This window comes from Myotis nattereri, assembly GCF_964212035.1.
Source record: "Myotis nattereri genome assembly, chromosome: 1".
Classification (NCBI taxonomy): Eukaryota; Metazoa; Chordata; class Mammalia; order Chiroptera; family Vespertilionidae; genus Myotis; species Myotis nattereri.
In genome coordinates, this window is record NC_138075.1 from 127972920 (window position 1) to 127989749 (window position 16830).

General features: G+C 40.8%; 1 protein-coding gene across 3 annotated transcripts in view; it reads left to right on the forward strand.

Annotated features, from left to right (window-relative positions):
- Nucleotides 1–16830, forward strand: part of FAM107B (family with sequence similarity 107 member B) — a gene marked incomplete at its 5' end in the record, with an annotated part of 275235 nt that overhangs the window by 179208 nt on the left and 79197 nt on the right. Inside the window, one exon of one of the 3 annotated variants that reach the window (XM_081096606.1) lies at nucleotides 14006–14171. The exons of 1 other annotated variant lie outside the window; for it this stretch is intronic. Coding sequence is in view for 1 of the 2 variants with exons in the window: in XM_081096604.1 (XP_080952730.1) it covers nucleotides 14509–14785 (277 nt within the window). One more of the 3 variants, XM_081096604.1, reaches the window with a different exon arrangement.

The following is a 16830-nucleotide window of genomic DNA, read 5'->3' on the forward strand; positions in this document are numbered from 1 at the left end:
TCACTGGATCCATGCACTGTTCTTTATACCAGGCCGATCTAGGCGAGGAACAATACCCTGTAGCATCTTCTTGGTGTGATTTCAGCACATGCATATTCACATTTCCTACCTCAATAGTAGTCCCTGTGGCTCACTCTGTGTCATCAGGAAAGCACTGGGAATTGTGAAAATCTCAGTTAAGACAATGCCTCTTGTCTTTTCATTTGCTTTGATATTTTTTGAAACACAAGTTTCCAATCACTCCATAGAACTGCTTATCAGATTATTTTTCTATATATAAAACTGAGTCTTAAGAACAGTTATTGCAGCAATGTGCAATATGTCCTAAGTTCAGCTTTATCAAAGTCCCCAAGAAAGATACCCAGTTCTGCCTCCCACAAGGAGATCAGAATCATTTTTGAAAATATCATCTTTAAGGACCTTTATAAAACACATCAGGGAAATATCTAACATCTTTTAGAAAGACTTAAAATAACTGTTATAAAAATGTTTGAAGAAATAAACTATTAAGCTAAGGTTTGGGGAGTAATTATTTCATATAATTGGGAAGTAATATTTTAAATAATTAAAATAACTTTATCATACTAATGGCCCTCTCATTGGGCTGAACACGGAGAAAATGAAAGCACTAATTCTCGCCTGCCTTCAAGATTTACAAGGTAATTAGGGGGAAAAGATATGTACAAAATATTATAATGCACAACAGATAGCAAGTTTGTTAGCTTCTTGAGCATGGACACTGTGCTTCTTATTTAACTTATTCGCCTCCCAAATCTAGCTCATTCCTTTGCACACAGAGGTACTTGAAAGTGTCTTACAAATACTAAGTGTTATAAAAGTAAAATAAAGGAAGCAATCAATCTAGATTACCAAAGTTAGGGAAAGCCTGCTGATGGAAGTAGAACTTGAACTGAACCTTAATATATGGTTAGAATTTGAATCTGTTTAAAAAGGAAGAGGAACAGCATTCCTGCCAGAGGGAATGGCATCAACAGCATTCAGAAGTGGGAGCTAGTGTGTTCATGTCAAAGGGAAGAAAATTGGCTGGAGCAGAGTGTTCAGTTTATCCAGGTCTGGGTTTCATGTTTAAAAGGCCAGTAAGGTTAATCATTACTTCTCTTGTAAAGGATCATTGCCATCAGCTTACAAAAAACCTAACAAGAATTAAATACAGATCTCAACATGCCATTGATTTTTTCCACTTTAAAAACCAAACAAAACAGTGAAAGAGAACCTTTCTTGGCTCTATCTTCTCCTTCATTTCCTGTTCTAGAAAAAGTTTCCTAGACCAGCTGCCTCCAGTACCTCTCCTTCCATTCTTTCTTAGAACTGTTCCAGCCAGGTTTCCATCCCTGCTGCTCCATGAGGGACATTCTAGTGCAGTGGTCGGCAAACTCATTAGTCAACAGAGCCAAATATCAACAGTACGACGATTAAAATTTCTTTTGAGAGCCAAATTTTTTAAACCGAAACTATATAGGTAGGTACATTGTTATTAACTTAATTAGGGTACTCCTAAGCTGGCCTTTGCTAAAAACGTCCTCAATCTGATTGAGGTACATTCGCTGAGGTCGACCCCTTCCAACTCTCACATCCGTACTTGTCTTGTATACTTGTTTCGTCTATCTCCTTTCGTTCATCCTCTCTATATGTCCACCCCCCACTTCTAACACCACTTCTTCAAAATAGACTCGCCCAGGCCGAAAACCGACTTCTGCGCATGGGCCACGAGGTTTTAATCGCACTGTAAGTGCGCTCCCGCACATGGTATTTTGTGGAAGAGCCACACTCAGGGGGCCAAAGAACCGCATGTGGCTCGAGAGCCGTGGTTTGCCGACCACTGTTCTAGTGGGTAAATCCAACATTCAACTCTCAGTTCCCATCTCACTGGACCTGTGAGAGACAGTGAGCCACTCTCCTCTCCTTGAAACAAAGGACCTACTTAGCCCATACTCTCTTGGTTTTCATTCTTTCACTGGCTATTCATTCTCAGTCTACTTTTCTAGTTTTCACTCATCGCCCTGACTTCTCTGTTAGGATAACCCACGGCCCAGTCACTTATTTGGTGATATATGCAGCCTCCTGGCATTCAGTATCATAAACCCCCTGATGACTCCTAACTTTCTAGCTCCAATGGGACCTCTCCTCTTAACTCTGGACTCATCTCCAACTACTTACTTGATACCTTCATTTGGATCATGTGGCACCTCGGACTCAACATACCCCAAACTGAACTCCTGTTCTCTCTATAAGCAGTTCCTCTCATAGCCTCCTCCTTCTCAGAAAAAGGAATCCATCCTTCCAGATCCTCAGGCCCAAAACTTTGGAGTCACCTTTGACTCTTTTTCTCTCATTCCATATCTAATCCAGTTGTAAATCCTATTGTTGGTTCTACCTTCAAAATATCCACAATGTAATTGTTTCTTATCACTCTTGTTCAAAGCACCACACTCTCTCTCCTGGATCAGTGCAACAGCCTTCTCAGTGTTCTGAGTCTACCTTTGTTCTCCTAGAATCTATTTTCAACCCAGCTACCAGGTGATCCAGTTAAAATGTACATCAGACCAGGTCTTTTCTCTGTCCCAAAGCCTCTGGTGACTTCCCAGCTTGCTCAGAGTAAAAGCCAGACTCCCCACAGTAGTTTACAGGGCTTATGTGATCTGTCCTGCCTTCCCTCCATGACTCTCTGACCCCATCATCTACCATATTTCCTGCTCACGCTCTCGGCCATGCTGGACCCTTGCTGTGCCTTGAATTTGTCATGTGTGCCAGCCTTAAGACCTCTGCTCTTGCTATGCTAGCTGCTCAGAGAGCTTGCCCTCCAGATGCCTGTACAAGGAGCTGCCTCACGTCCTTCAGGTGTTTGCTCTATGTCACTTTCTCAGAGACCTTGCCTTGCCACTCTATTTAAAATTACAAATTCCTGCCACGCTTTCTACCCCTTTCCCAGCTTTATTATTATTTTTCTATAGCATAGCAATAATGAAGGCTCTCTGACAAACTATTTACTTTTCTGTTTTTCTTCTCCTTCCTTCCTTCCTTTCCTGTTTGAGTCTAAAATATACATAATGGCAGTAATTTTTTTCTGTATCATTCACTGTTGTATCCTCAGGAACTAGAATAGTGCCTGGAACAAAGAATGTACTCGAGAAACACTTGTTAAATAAATAAGTAAATCCCAATTTTACTGATGAGAAAACGGAGTCTTAAGGAAGTTGAACAACTTAACCAAGGTTATTCAGCTCGTAAGCAGGAGATATAGGACACTAACTCACATCAGTTGGACTGTGGACCTAATCATAATATTTGGCCCTCTGATTGGCAAAGCAACCATTCCTTTCTTATACCAGGCATGGCACTGCTCTCCTAAGGCATTTTTAATTATGTGATTTGATGACTTCTCCATAACATGAAAAATCTGATTTCCCCCCATTATTGGTAGTCATACCTTGCTCATAAATAAGTAAGAATTGTATTTGCCTTTCTCTGACTGAGCATAGTAGTATCTAGATCCATCCATGATGTCTCAAATGGTAAGATTTTATTCTTTTTTATGGCCAAGTAATTTTCCATTATATACATGTACCACAGCTTTTTTACAGGTGGGGTACTGGAAATGTAGAGGGGAACACTATGTAAAGTAAATGACTGTCTAACCACTAAGCGGTACATCTGAAACCAATATAAAATAAAATTAAAAGTAAAAAAAAAGCAAGAAAAAATATAGCAACACAAAAGCAGCAGCATTGGATAAATATTTACTAGTATCATTTAGTTGTCTATTCACACGTATGCAGCATCTTCATATTTACCTGGTAAACTCTTCCCTTGAAAATCCATAGCATTGCCGTGGCCCATGTCTCTCAGTGGTTAGAGCATCAGTCCACACAAGGAAGGGTCTCTGGTTTGATTCCTGGTCAAGGGCATGTACCTGAGTTGCAAGTTCACTCCCTGCCCTGGTCAGGGGCTTGTGCGGGGAGGCAACTGGTTGATATGTCTCTCTCACATTGATGTTTCTTTCTTTCTCCTTCACTTCTGCTCTCTCTGAAAAGCAATGGAAAAAATATCCTCAGGTGAGGATTAACCAAAAAAAAAAAAAAAAAAGAAGAAATTCTATAGCATTATGCAAGAAGAGCACTATTATATTAACATAATTAAGATTAAGGAGAGTTAAATAAATAAATAAATAAATATGATAAAAGAACACATTAATTCCAAATCCACATGTCACTTTATAGAGTACTGAAGGTTTCATTTTAGAATTCATTTGTATTTTGAGAAGGTGGAAAAATCAGAAATTGAATTAAATTTATTATCTAGAATTGTATAGCAGTTAAAAAAATTTCATGAAAAAAGAACTATTCAGTCTTTCATAACTTGGCTTATCTATTTTCATACTAAATATTAAAAAAAACAGCTAATTAGGCAATAATTATCTAGACATTTATTTTTATATTATTCATAAATAATATTTAAGACCTAGCTCTTTCCAAATCCTTACAACACTAATATTTATGAAGATGTGTAAAGTTCTTTTATTAAAATAATAATTCTGATCAGCAACTATAATTCATGAAAAAATGAATTATTCTATAAGAGTAAATTTCCACAGTCTTTATAAATTTAGCTCGGTTGAATTAATTAGCATTGGCTCCTTAGGAAAACTGTTTAGGGAGAAAGAAAATAATTTTTAAAATAAAAATGGTTATCTTTGAAGTACATACTACATAGTAAAATGATTACTACAGCCAAGCTAATTAACATATCATTTGCTTATATAATTACCATTTTTTGTGTGTGTCCTGAGAGTGCCTAAAATCTACTCTCTTAACAAGTTTCCAGTGTACAATACAATATTGATAACTATAGTCATCATGCTATACATTAGATCTCCAGACTTATTCATCCTATATAACTATAACATCTCCCCATTTTCCCTACCTCCCTATCCCTGGTAACCACCATTTTACTCTCTGCTTCTTTGTATTCAAAATTTTTTAGATTCTACTTATAAGTGAGGATCAAGCAGTTCTTTTATTTTTGTGTTTGGCTTATTTCACTTAGCATAATGTCCTTCATCCATGATGTTATAAATGGCTGGATAATATTCTATTGCATATACATAGCACAATTTCTTTACCCATTCATCCATTGAGGGACACTAAGGTTGTTTCCATGTCTTAGATTTTGTGAATAACTCTGCAAAGAGGAGATAGTACTGATATCTCCAGAAGTACTGATTTAATTTCTTTTGGGTACATACTCAGAAGAAGGAATGTTGGATCATATGATAAGGAAACCATTTCTGAAAGGAAGAAGTAATTTTGAATTTTAATAAGAAAGCCACTGCTCTGGATCTGAGGGGAGAAGCATTGTACAGTTTGTACTGGATTAGCCTGGTGGATGTGGCCTGCTGGTGTGTGGGTATTTGGAAGTAAAGCAGAATTCCTTCCAGTGGATGTCCAATCAAGGAGGATTAAGTATCTTTGGTTCAGGCAGAACTTGATAGAGGTGGAGAGGAAAATATAGATATGAGAGAAATGACAGAGCAAGCAATGGCTTGTTTTGATGACCTAAGTGGATCTGGAGCATGAGAGAGGAAATTAAGATTATCTTAAAGTTGTGGGACCAAGATTATTAGGGGTCTTATTAAAATGGGGCATACAGATAAGTAGGGAAGTGAAGAGTGAAAAGAGAAGCTCTGCGTTCTGTTAGTCATGGTGATAAACTGTCTCTATAATAAAAAGATTAAAAATATCTCTAGCCAAGCTAAGAACTGCCATTAGCAAATCATTCTTAAAACCAATTTCCTTAGTACTAGGTTATTCTTCTTCTATGAGAAAATTTTAATTGTTGATCCCATTTATTAAAAACTTATGAAACATTCCATTTTCCTATTTCATCCTGAGTCAGGTTTAAGAAGTTGTCTTTTTCTAGGACTTCCCCCATTTCATCTAAATTTTCAAATAAAATTGTTATTGTTCATAGTTTGTTTTCATAGTCTCTTCTTAGCCTTTGGGTACCTATAGTTATGTCTGCATTTTTATTTCTAATATCGTTGTACTTGTTCTACTCTGTGTGTCTGTCTCTATCTCTCATCATTTTGGACAGAAGTTTGTCAATTTTATCTTTAAAAAAAGATAATTTCCATTACACTTTTGTATTTTTTCCTTCTTTTACCCTTTTAAGTAGTCCTTCATGTGCTGATGTAGATGATAGCAGATGGCTTTAACAGTTGTTGTAGACAGAAATGATCTGGGGAAAGCAGGTGTGTGTCAAAGTACCCTTTCCTGCTATGTATCTCAGCTGTTTACTTGCAAAAGGGAGGCCATCAGAGCAAGCTGGAACTAGGACAAGGCAGGTTGTTTGAGCAAGAACAGTGGCTGTCTGTGAGGTTAATGGGGAGGATTATAAACATCTCCAGAAATTGCCTTCAGATTCCCCAGTATATTCAGCCTTTTCTCATTCATTCTTTCTCCTTATAAAGTGCAAATTTTTATTCATATTAACATTATCTAGCTAAAGCTAACATTAGATAGACTTTTAATTCATGTTAAAATTGGGCAGAAGAAATAGAAGAATGTTACCACTCAAGCCCAGTAATTTGGACTTCAATGTCTGGGTGATACAGTTCTCTAAGCAAAGTTAATAAGCAAACTTTCTCTGGCAAGATTTAACTTTAACTGCAGTTTGGACTTTACTTGGAAACTCAAAGTGGATTGAACAGACCTCCTTTCTAGCCAAGCCTGGCCAGCAACAGAAACACTATCAGTACTATAACTTTTATATATATACGAGAGGCCCGATGCACAAAATTCATGCAAGGGGCTCAGCCCTCGCAGCCCCGGCTTCATCCAGAAGGTTGTTCAGAGTGTTGTTCAGCTGCCTGGTCTAATTAGCATATTATGCTTTTAATATTATTATTACTAGAGGCCTGGTGAAATTTGTGCACAGGGCAAGGGGAGTCCTTCAGCCCAACCTGCACCTTCTCACAATCCAGAACCACTGGCTCCTAACCACTCTACTGCTCGCCTGCCTGATCACCCCTAACCACTCTGCCTGCCTGCCTCATGCCCCTAACTGTTCTCCTGCTGGCCTGATCACTCCTAACCGCCTCTACTTGCCTGCCTGATCACCCCTAACCTCTCTGCCTGCCACTCTGGTCACCCCTAACTGCCCTCCCCTGCCAGCCTGATCTCCCTAACTGCCCTCCCCTGCTGGCCTGATCTCCCTAACTGCTCTCCCCTGCCAGTCTGATCACCCTAACTGCCTCGGCCCTGCAACTATGGCTTTGTCTGGAAGGACATCCAGAAGATGTCTGGTCTAATTAGCATATTACCCTTTTATTAGTATAGACTAGAGGCCCAATGCACAAAAATTTGTGCAAGAGTAGGCCTTCCTTACCCTGGCTGCTGGCCCTGGCTTCCCTCCGGCACCTGGGATCCGGGATGCTTCCCTCCTCCAGCCGCCCCCACAGGCACCCAGGATCTGGGCTGGCTTCCCTCGGGCCACCTGCAGGCACATGGGACCTGGGATGGCTTCCCTTGGGCCCAGGCTTCGTCAGGAAGGACATCTGAAAGATGTCTGGTCTAATTAGCATATTACCCTTTTATTATTATAGATATATATATGTATACATACACACACCTTTGTATATATACATGTATGTATACATATATATGTATACTAGAGTGCTGCAATTTTTATATGGAAGATTATGTCTATATCTTGCTATACAATCATTAAGAATTAAACCCAGAGGAAACAGTGAATTAAATATCTTGTCCAAAGTCACAGAATTAGGATTGCAGAGCCAGGAGCAGAGCCAGGATTGAGATCTCTTTTACCCCAGGTTAGTCTACATTTCAATACTCCATAAACTTATTTTAAGGCATCATTTAAAAGGTAGGTGAGTATATATAAATGGCATTCAAGTAGGTACTACCAATACAAGAGTTTTAAGGGATACATCCTGTTAATAGAAATGTGTGTATCTGGAATGTATAGCAGAAAGAAGAATAAGATGTTTGAGCAAAATCTAGAATGTTCTCAGTGAATTGGCCATTGTTCTTATATGTTAGTTATTTGAATTAGGAAATATACAGAAATTGTCTTTATTATGCTTAAATGGAGAGATGGTATGTTTACTCATTATTATCTACTATTAAGATATCTTAATATTTTTAACAGGATGAGAGTTTCAGTGTTTATCCCCTTCTCTGCTTTTTGGAAATTTTAGTTTTAATATACAGGAAGACTCTCAGGAAATCCTTTCTTTCTGGTTTCTGATTTATGTAAAGAATAAGACATAAAACTTATGTCTTTGCATCATTTAATAGTTGTTTATGTGACTAACAGCTGTTTCTCTTGATTCTTAGGTGATATTTAGTTACACATTTGAATCACCATTTTATAGAGTACCTTTGATTTTAAAATTATAAATAACAAAGAGCAAGTGTTTTGTTAAAACTAAATTAAGCATTTTAGGGAACACATTGAAATTAAAACTCCTAAACTTTAAACTGTCTAGAAACATTAGTGTTCAGTTACATTATGAACTCCACCACTGATGTTAGGTTTGCAAAACATGTTGTAGAAGATAACTATTAAAGGGGAGGATGTTCATTTTTATTATTGGTATTATTAGCATATTTAATGAAATTATTCCATTCCTTTGCTCATGAATGCTCATGCAAAGAGACTACCAGTATTTTAACACAGCAGCTCAGGATTTCACTTATAACACATCCTTCTTGATTTGGTTATATAATTTTGACCCTTTCTAAGTACTACTAATTTTAAAAGGTACATACTATATTTATTTGGCAAGCCATACATCTTTTGACAAAAATTTTCTACAAGTGAGTTCTATGAGTCTCTCCATTGAAAAGTATTGGGCAGCAACAGAAACACTAGAACATTGTGTTACCATGGAACAACAGTACAAACTAAGCAAAATAAAAGGAATGCTATTATATTCATATTTTGCTACTTAGGTGATAAAATTAGCTAATATTCTTAACTATGTCTTTATTTTTTCAGTAATCAAGTCATCAGGATTTAATGAAAACTTACTATCTATTGAGCTGCATGGGAGGGAGCTAGGCTGTTACCTAATCAGAATTCTTTCTTCTACCTGGCTTCTGGTTTACCTAAGTAACTGATAAACTTGTATGGGATATCTCCCCAATGCTCCCATCTTCTGGCTGCCCTCACATTATATGTTTTATATTAAGGAACATCTGTCTGTCTATGTGCCTATCCATCTATCTATATTCCTGATGATGTGCGCAGAATTCTAAGATAGGCTCCAAGATTTCTGGTCCTCCATGTTATACACACCTTCTCCCAATTATTCAATCATACAATAATTTAGGTACTACTGTGCAGGGATTTTGCAAATGTAAGTTCTCAAATTAGTTACTTAAGATAGATGATCTGAGTGGGCCTTACCTAATCATGTGAATACTGTAAATCACGGTCTAGAAGCATAGACCCAGGGAGGTGGAGGTTGGGAACACCAGAAAGATTTCTTGTGCCATTGCTGACTTGATGATGGAGAGGGCCACATGGTAACATGTGGACAGCCTTTAGGAGCTGAGAATGGCTCCTAGTTGACAGTCAGTAAGGAAACGGAGGCTCCAGTCCTACAACCACGAGGAACTGAATTCAGCCAGCAGGACCTCAAGCTCCACATGAGTTGAGCTGCGAGTTCTGATGAGATCTTGATTTCTGTTTTGGGGGTCTTGAGCAAAGAACCCCACCAGGGAGTGTGTGAACTAAAGCAAGGATAAGCTAATATATGTTAATTAGTTATGCAGCAATAAATAATACACCCATTTAGAATCTGGTCAATCTTAGCTTCTTTAGAGACCTAAAGCCTTAGTTCTTTATTGAATCTATTGTGGGTTTTATTATGTTCAATCAGAAAGGACTTTTGGCTTATTTATAATCAGAACGGTTTCCCTTGAGACTACTGTTATCAACTGTCATGGTTATCCTCTTTTGTGTAGTTCCACAACTGATTCAGGGGAAGATTATTTGCAAAGATAGCCACAAAATCCCCCTATTTTAGTACTCCTGTCCCTTTGTAATATGATTACCTCTTCTACCATTGAGGGGTAGAGTTCATTTTTCCAAACCTTGGATTTGGGCTGGCTCTGTGATATTTTTGAGTGGTGGAATACAACAGAATGATCTTTGGGCTAGACCTCATGAGGCCTTACAGCTTCCTCTTTCACCCTCTTGGGCCCAGCTGCCCTGTGAAGAGATCATAGTGAGTCAGTTGAGAGCTGTGTGAGGGGCATCTGAGGCAGCCAAGCAAATAGCTCCAGTTAACATCTGGACTTTGAGGCTACCCAGGACAAGCTGGTCCCTAGTTGACCTCCCAACTGACTGCAGATGCACGATAGAGCCTAGCTAAGACCAAATGAAGCAAAAATGAACTGCCATGACTTAGCCTTACCCAAATTGCCAACCCACAGCATTGTGAGCAAATCATTAGTTCTTATTTCAAGCCATTACCCTTTGAGGTGATTTGTTATACAGTAAAAGATAATTAATACAGATATTAAAGAACATGACTTCAAATATGATTTTAAAATTAAAACTATATATTTTTGCATGATTATTCAAATTCCATGTATACAGTGCAAAATTTAAGATACAAAAGAATATTCACATAGAAATAAATTTCCTTCTCTAGAGCTTTGTTTCATTTCTTTGGAGCTCTTCAGGATGATGGTTAGGGCAAAAAACAAAGTGAAGATTGTGCATTGGTAAATGACCAAAGTAGGACATTAAAAAAACAACATTCCAAATTGATTTTCTTTGCTCCACTTTATGTCCCCTAATGTTCATCTCTGCTTTCTTCAGTTTTCCTTAGGAATGAATTTAAAGGCCCCCAGATGTCAAAGCTAAAGGGTGATGCTAAAGCAGAGTATATGAGTAATCCTGTGGGTATTATAGGATGGAAAATTATCATGTATGTTTTCCAGTAATGTGAGACTAGAGAATCTGCCATCAGTGATCAGTTAAGTGACTCAAAAAATTATTCAGAGCAGTATTTTCTTTGTTTTGTATTTGGAGAAGGCAAATCACAAAAACCCTCCACACACGTGATAAAGTGTTAGCCCAGGAGCAGAGACCCATGTAGAGCACTAGGTGCCTGGGCCACTGGCTCACCTGACCTTTTTCCTGGAGCCCTGTCCACAAGCATAATATAAAATCTACAGGACATTAGACTCAGGCTGGGAGTTTGGTGTCACCTGGCATCACCATGAAGAGTCTAGCTGTGCCCTAAAAATCCAGGCTTATTCATTCAACAAACATCTACCATGCATTTATGTTCCAGGCACTGTTGGTAGATGGTATGGATATAAAAATAAATACCACTATAGTCTATAACCGTAAAGTTCTTATTTCTGGGGTCCACCCACAGTGACCCCAGGGACTTCAAACCAAATTGGATACTTGATCCTTCATGGATCAAAACCCCTCTAAGATTCCTAAAGAATGTGAAATATTCAGCCCCCAAACAGTGGATTTAATAAATGAGTGTTGGTGTCCTGCCTCTTAATGAAGCTTTGATGTAAGAAGTTCAAAGTAATGTTTGATCTCCTCTTATTGTTTTTGGTTTAAGAGAAATTATTGTTCCTGATACAAGAGAAGGGCCATGGCTGAGAGCCTATGGACATTTATATCTCAGACTATGGAATAAGTAGCATGTTTCTATTTCTCTCATGGGACAGGGAAAAGGGTGTGCGGTCACTTACCATACCCAGACACTGTCCACTGTGCTGGCATCATAGAAGTTTGTCCACCTGCTTTGAGGGGACATTACAGGCTCATTGATAGGTTAGTGCTTTTCTAAGATTAGAACTAGAGGCTAATGTGCATCTAGTTATTAGTCTTCTTGGGCTCCCATAACAGTGGCTTAAACAACAGAAATTTTTGTTGTCATAGTTCTGGAGGCTGGAAGTTCAAGATCAAGGTGCTGGCAGGGTTGGTTTCTGGTGAGACCTCTTCCTGGCTTGCAGATGGCAGCTTTCTACTAGTAGCTGTGCCCTCACATGGCTTCTTCTCTGTGTGTGTGCAGGCTGAGTGAAATCTCTGGTGTCTCTTCCTCTTCTTAAAAGGTCACCAGTCCTACTGGATTAGGCCCTTGCCCTTATGATCTCATTTAACCTTAATCATCTCTCTAAAGGCCCTATCTCCAAATAGTCACATTGAGGGTTGGAGTTTCAACATATGAATTTGGGGGTGGGGACACAATTTACTCCCTAACACTTCTTATATGCCAGACACTTTGTTAAGCACAAAGATGTAAAGACATGTACCAGTATATACTAGTATACCATGCACCAATTCTGCAATGCAATAATTACAAGTCTGTGTTAGGTGTGGGGAAGACAGATAAGGTCCATTCAGTTTGAGCAGGAGAGGGAAGGCTTTTAAGAGGAACCTCAGAGAGGAGAGAAGTTCTTAGGAGATGAAGGGGTGGAGGATAAGGTGTGTTGGGCAGAGAGGAGGCACGGGGAAGAGCATAAAAGGTGACATTCTTTCGTCCAGTCGTCATATTAACAGAGCAGGGCCATTTAGCAAATATAGTACCTGGCTGAGTGAAGCTATGGGTGATTGAGGGATGTAGGAAGAGTTCACAGAAGTGGTTAAGGTTGACCTTCCGGGTATTGTACTAAGGAGCTTGGACTTAATCACGTAATAGAAATCTGGCACCTCATTTAAGGAGAGGAAGAACCCAGGTATATTTGCACTTGGAAAGGTCACCGGGGAAGCAGTTTGGAGAAAAAGAGTGTATTAGATTGGAGGCTGGGGAGAGTTGGGAGACCAGTGCCACAGTATGGTGACAGACTCCAAAAGTCAATTGTGGCAGTGCCAGATGGGGATAGGCATCCTGTAGAATGCACAGGACTTGGAATTGAATTTCATGTGAAGAGTGAGGGGACAATCTAGGCTGGATCCAAGGTTCTGGTTTGGTGACAGGGGAACCCATTGCCAAGAATAGAAATAGCACAATGCAAAGGGGAGAGAAGGAAGACTGGTGGGAAACACCGTGGATGAAGTTTACACAGGGCAGTTTCTTGGGCCAAGAGGAGCTTTTTTCCCCTCTAAATCCTGTGGCTGGTGATTCTACCCCTTGTTGGGCTTCTGGGACCTAAGAATGGCCAGGTCCTATAAAGGAGTAATTTGTTTATTGAAATGCATAATTGATATGACTTTTCTGTAATCATGACCAAGCTGTTTTAGTCTAAAAAGCTTCCCAATAAATAAACACTCAGTAATCTGTTTCCAAGAAAATTAAATCACTTTTGATCTAGCATCCATCAACCTGTCCTTGTTTGTGACCCTGAAACAGGTATCACCCATTTTTGTATCTATTAAGATTCAGGTAGTCTTAGGGTTGGATAGAGAAGTAATTTACTCTAAGAGAGCTGAAAAACAAAAAACACACCAGAGAGTAAAAAGAGGTAAAACAAACCCTTTTCTCCTTGCGCACAGATTAAAATATCCAATTACCTTTTGATGGGGAGGAAGAGAAAGGGAGTGAGGAATATGAGAAAATTCCCAGGTCACTGGGTTTCAAGCCCTTGCTTGACATTTGTAGAATTACATCAAATCTGTTTCCTTTTCCTTGTAACTCCTTTTGAGTTTTCTTTCGAGACAGTGTTCTCAGACCATCACAGACGTAGAGAAGGAGGCCAGACACCCACCAGCCACCTTTGATTTCCCATCTCTCTCATCCGGTGACACGTAGTTTTGTTCTCCCAACATTTCCTCTTCTCTTTCGAGAGTTCCGAAGCCAACCAAACTAATCCAACACTGGGAAAACCTCCCGGAACCAAACCCGGAGACTTTCTCGTCGCTCCCAGCGGCAGAGAGAGCGCGGGCCCAGGGCCAGCGCGGAGGGGAGGGGCGGGGCCGGGGCGGGGCCTCCGCGGCGTCGCCACGCCCCCTGCCCGCCCCGCCGCTTAATTCGGACGCGCGGGGCCGCGGGTGTGAAGAGCTGTCCTGCGTCGGACGGGCCGCAGCCGCCGTCTGAGCCGCGTCCGCGCCGCCGCTGCCGCCCAGAGCCGCGGGGAGCCCCCGAGCGCCGCCGCAGCCCCGGAGCGAGCGCCGCGGAGGGAGCCGAGCGCCTTTGTGCGCGCGCCGAGGTGGGTTCGCCTCCCGCACTTAGTTTGCACACAAAGACCGGGAGCTCGGGGGAGGCGGGTGCCCGCGGGGAGACGGCGCGGCCCCCTCCCTGCGCCGACCCCCGGCTCCCAAACCCCGGGACCCCCGGCGGGCATGGCCACGGGGCTTCTCTACGGTGGCCGTCCGTCCGAGCACAGCGGACCGTGAGGCGGGGGTTGCTGCGAACGCGGGGAGACGCGCAGGGCGGTGGGCGTGCGGGGTGCGCTGGTCACTCCGCGTCTTGCCCCGGGAGGGCTCAGGATCGGGGCGTGGCGGGCCCCGGCGGGGTGATCCCGGGCCCGAGGGGTGTTGGGCGGCATGAGAGAGAAGAGCCCGGGCTGCTGCTCCGATCGGCTTATTGTTGCTTTCTGGGCCCTGAAAATGGAGAGACCCCAGCTGGAGCGGGATGAGCCGCCCACCGGGTGCTCCGCGAGCGGTCAGATGCCGAGCCCTCGGTGCCCGGCTAGCCCCTCGCTACCCGGGGCGGCTGGACACGCGCTCCGGCCCGAGAGAGCCACCGCCTGGGCAAACAAAGGAGGGGCCGCGGGGGGTTGCCCCGCTGGTTTCAAGATGACAGTGGCACTGTTTCCAGTCTGTAAGTAACTTTTTCATTTTGACATATCTCCTCTCCTACTGCGCCAATGATCCCAGTAGTTTGGGTGGCCTCTGCACCTAAGAAGTCCTAAAATTTTGGTTCCCAATTTCTCCCCAAGCATCTTCTGGTCCCTCGGGGATGGCATGGATACTGATGGCTAAGTTTTGATAGAATGGGTAGGGGATGGTAAAGCCCCTTCTGAAATGTGGACAGGAATCCTCTTAAGAGGACAAATTGCAGATTTTACTGTCTGCAGCAAGGTTCCATGTCCTTCCTTCCTCCGAAAGACTTCAGTCAATGCCAGTAGAGCAGTCATTTGATTAGAATGAGTGTGTCAGTCAAAGAAGTACAGAAAAATGGGATGAGGCCTGCTAGATTTACATTCTTAATTGAGGATTTCTTGCTAACAGATACATTAGTTTTCTCCTCTGGCCATGTTCCTCCTATATACTGGTAGCTTTGGAGATTTTAGCTGTCCAAGTTGTTTTAAGTTGAAATAGTATCCAGGATGCCTGCTAGATATTTCTTAGTGCTGATAGATTCAAGTTTAAAACTTTGAAGTATAAAATTAAATATATTCATTAAAAAGTGAAAACAATAAATAAGAAGTCACTCATGTACCCAATCACCAAGACACAGCCTGAGGATGAAGGCATCTTTGCTTAATTTATGACTTGGCAGCCATGGTGTGTGTATGAGTGAGTGATTGAGTATGTGTGTATGTGTGTGAATAAATGAGGGAGTTACCGATTCTTCATCTTTACCAGTCACATCCGACTAAAATATATCCAATAACTTTAGTTCTACAATAGTGGTTTGCCACTTTCAAACAGGATTAATACCAATAAGTTGTTTAAGTATCTTTTCTTATACTCTTGCAAATAACCACCTGTACAGAAAGGGAAGGGAAGAAAGGCAAAACAGTGCAAATTCCACTTACTTTTGAAGAATAAATATACTGACAGATAAGTTTTGTGGATTTCAGTAGTACTTTGGGATAGACTATTTTTGAATAAAAGTCAATCTTTCAGCTTTAAAAATATTTAAAAATTAAAATTGAGATTCATAGGAAATATATATTGGAAAGAACTCTTTTTGTAGCACAAGGAATAGCAGTGTCATTTCTGTGTTGACAGCTCACTGCTCTACTGGCATTGACTAAAGTCTTTCGGAGGAAGGACTTACATAAGCTGACTACATGCTTGCTTCTGAAAGACTTTGCATTGGGAAAGTAAATAACAGGGATTTCCCTATGAGTAGAGTATTTTTGAGTATGTGCCTTTTGTGAAAAACAAAACAAAAAAAACAACCCCCCCCCCCCAAAAAAAAAAAACCAAAAAGACAACACGTTGTTCAATGTCAGTTTAACCACTGAATGTTTTTGTTGTTACATACTTGTATTTTCCACTTGTAAAATTTTGAACATTTCATTTCTCCAATGTGCAATGTAAAAAGAGGTTTTGGAGACAACTGTTTAGGAGTAGATTGATCATTAGGATGATGCAATACTTCTTGAAGTTAGAAGAATTTAAAGAAGGAAGTTGTGGTTATGTACTGTCAGGTACAATTTTTGTTCCTGTTCCTTATTTGGGGCTTTTTAATCTCCATGCACACGTAAGGTGTTTTTGCAGTGCAGTAATGACCAGTAAGTTAATGTGTGTAGAATGTAGTCTGCTGTAGTTATCAGCATTCCTTCTGAAATAATGGTACCTTTCTACATACAAAAGTAAAAAAAGAAGCTCAAATAGAACATATCAGAATCTCTAAATCTTGTGTTTCAACTCTCCTGTGGCCTTGGGCAATGTAAGCAGCATAGCCAAGCTGGATTGAGGTCAGAGTTCAGTAGCTTTATTTTTTTTTCTGTAATGTTGCCTCACAGGGAGGAGAAAAAGTTTGGAGTGGTCCAGTGTGATGGCCTCACTATGGCTATTTGTGATGGCCAGCCTCATACCCCTGTGGATTGGAGAGTCCATTCCTGGGACATTTAAAAGTAGATTTGCTTTGTGCTTGAGAGAAGTACGTACTATGAGAAATACTATCCCTGA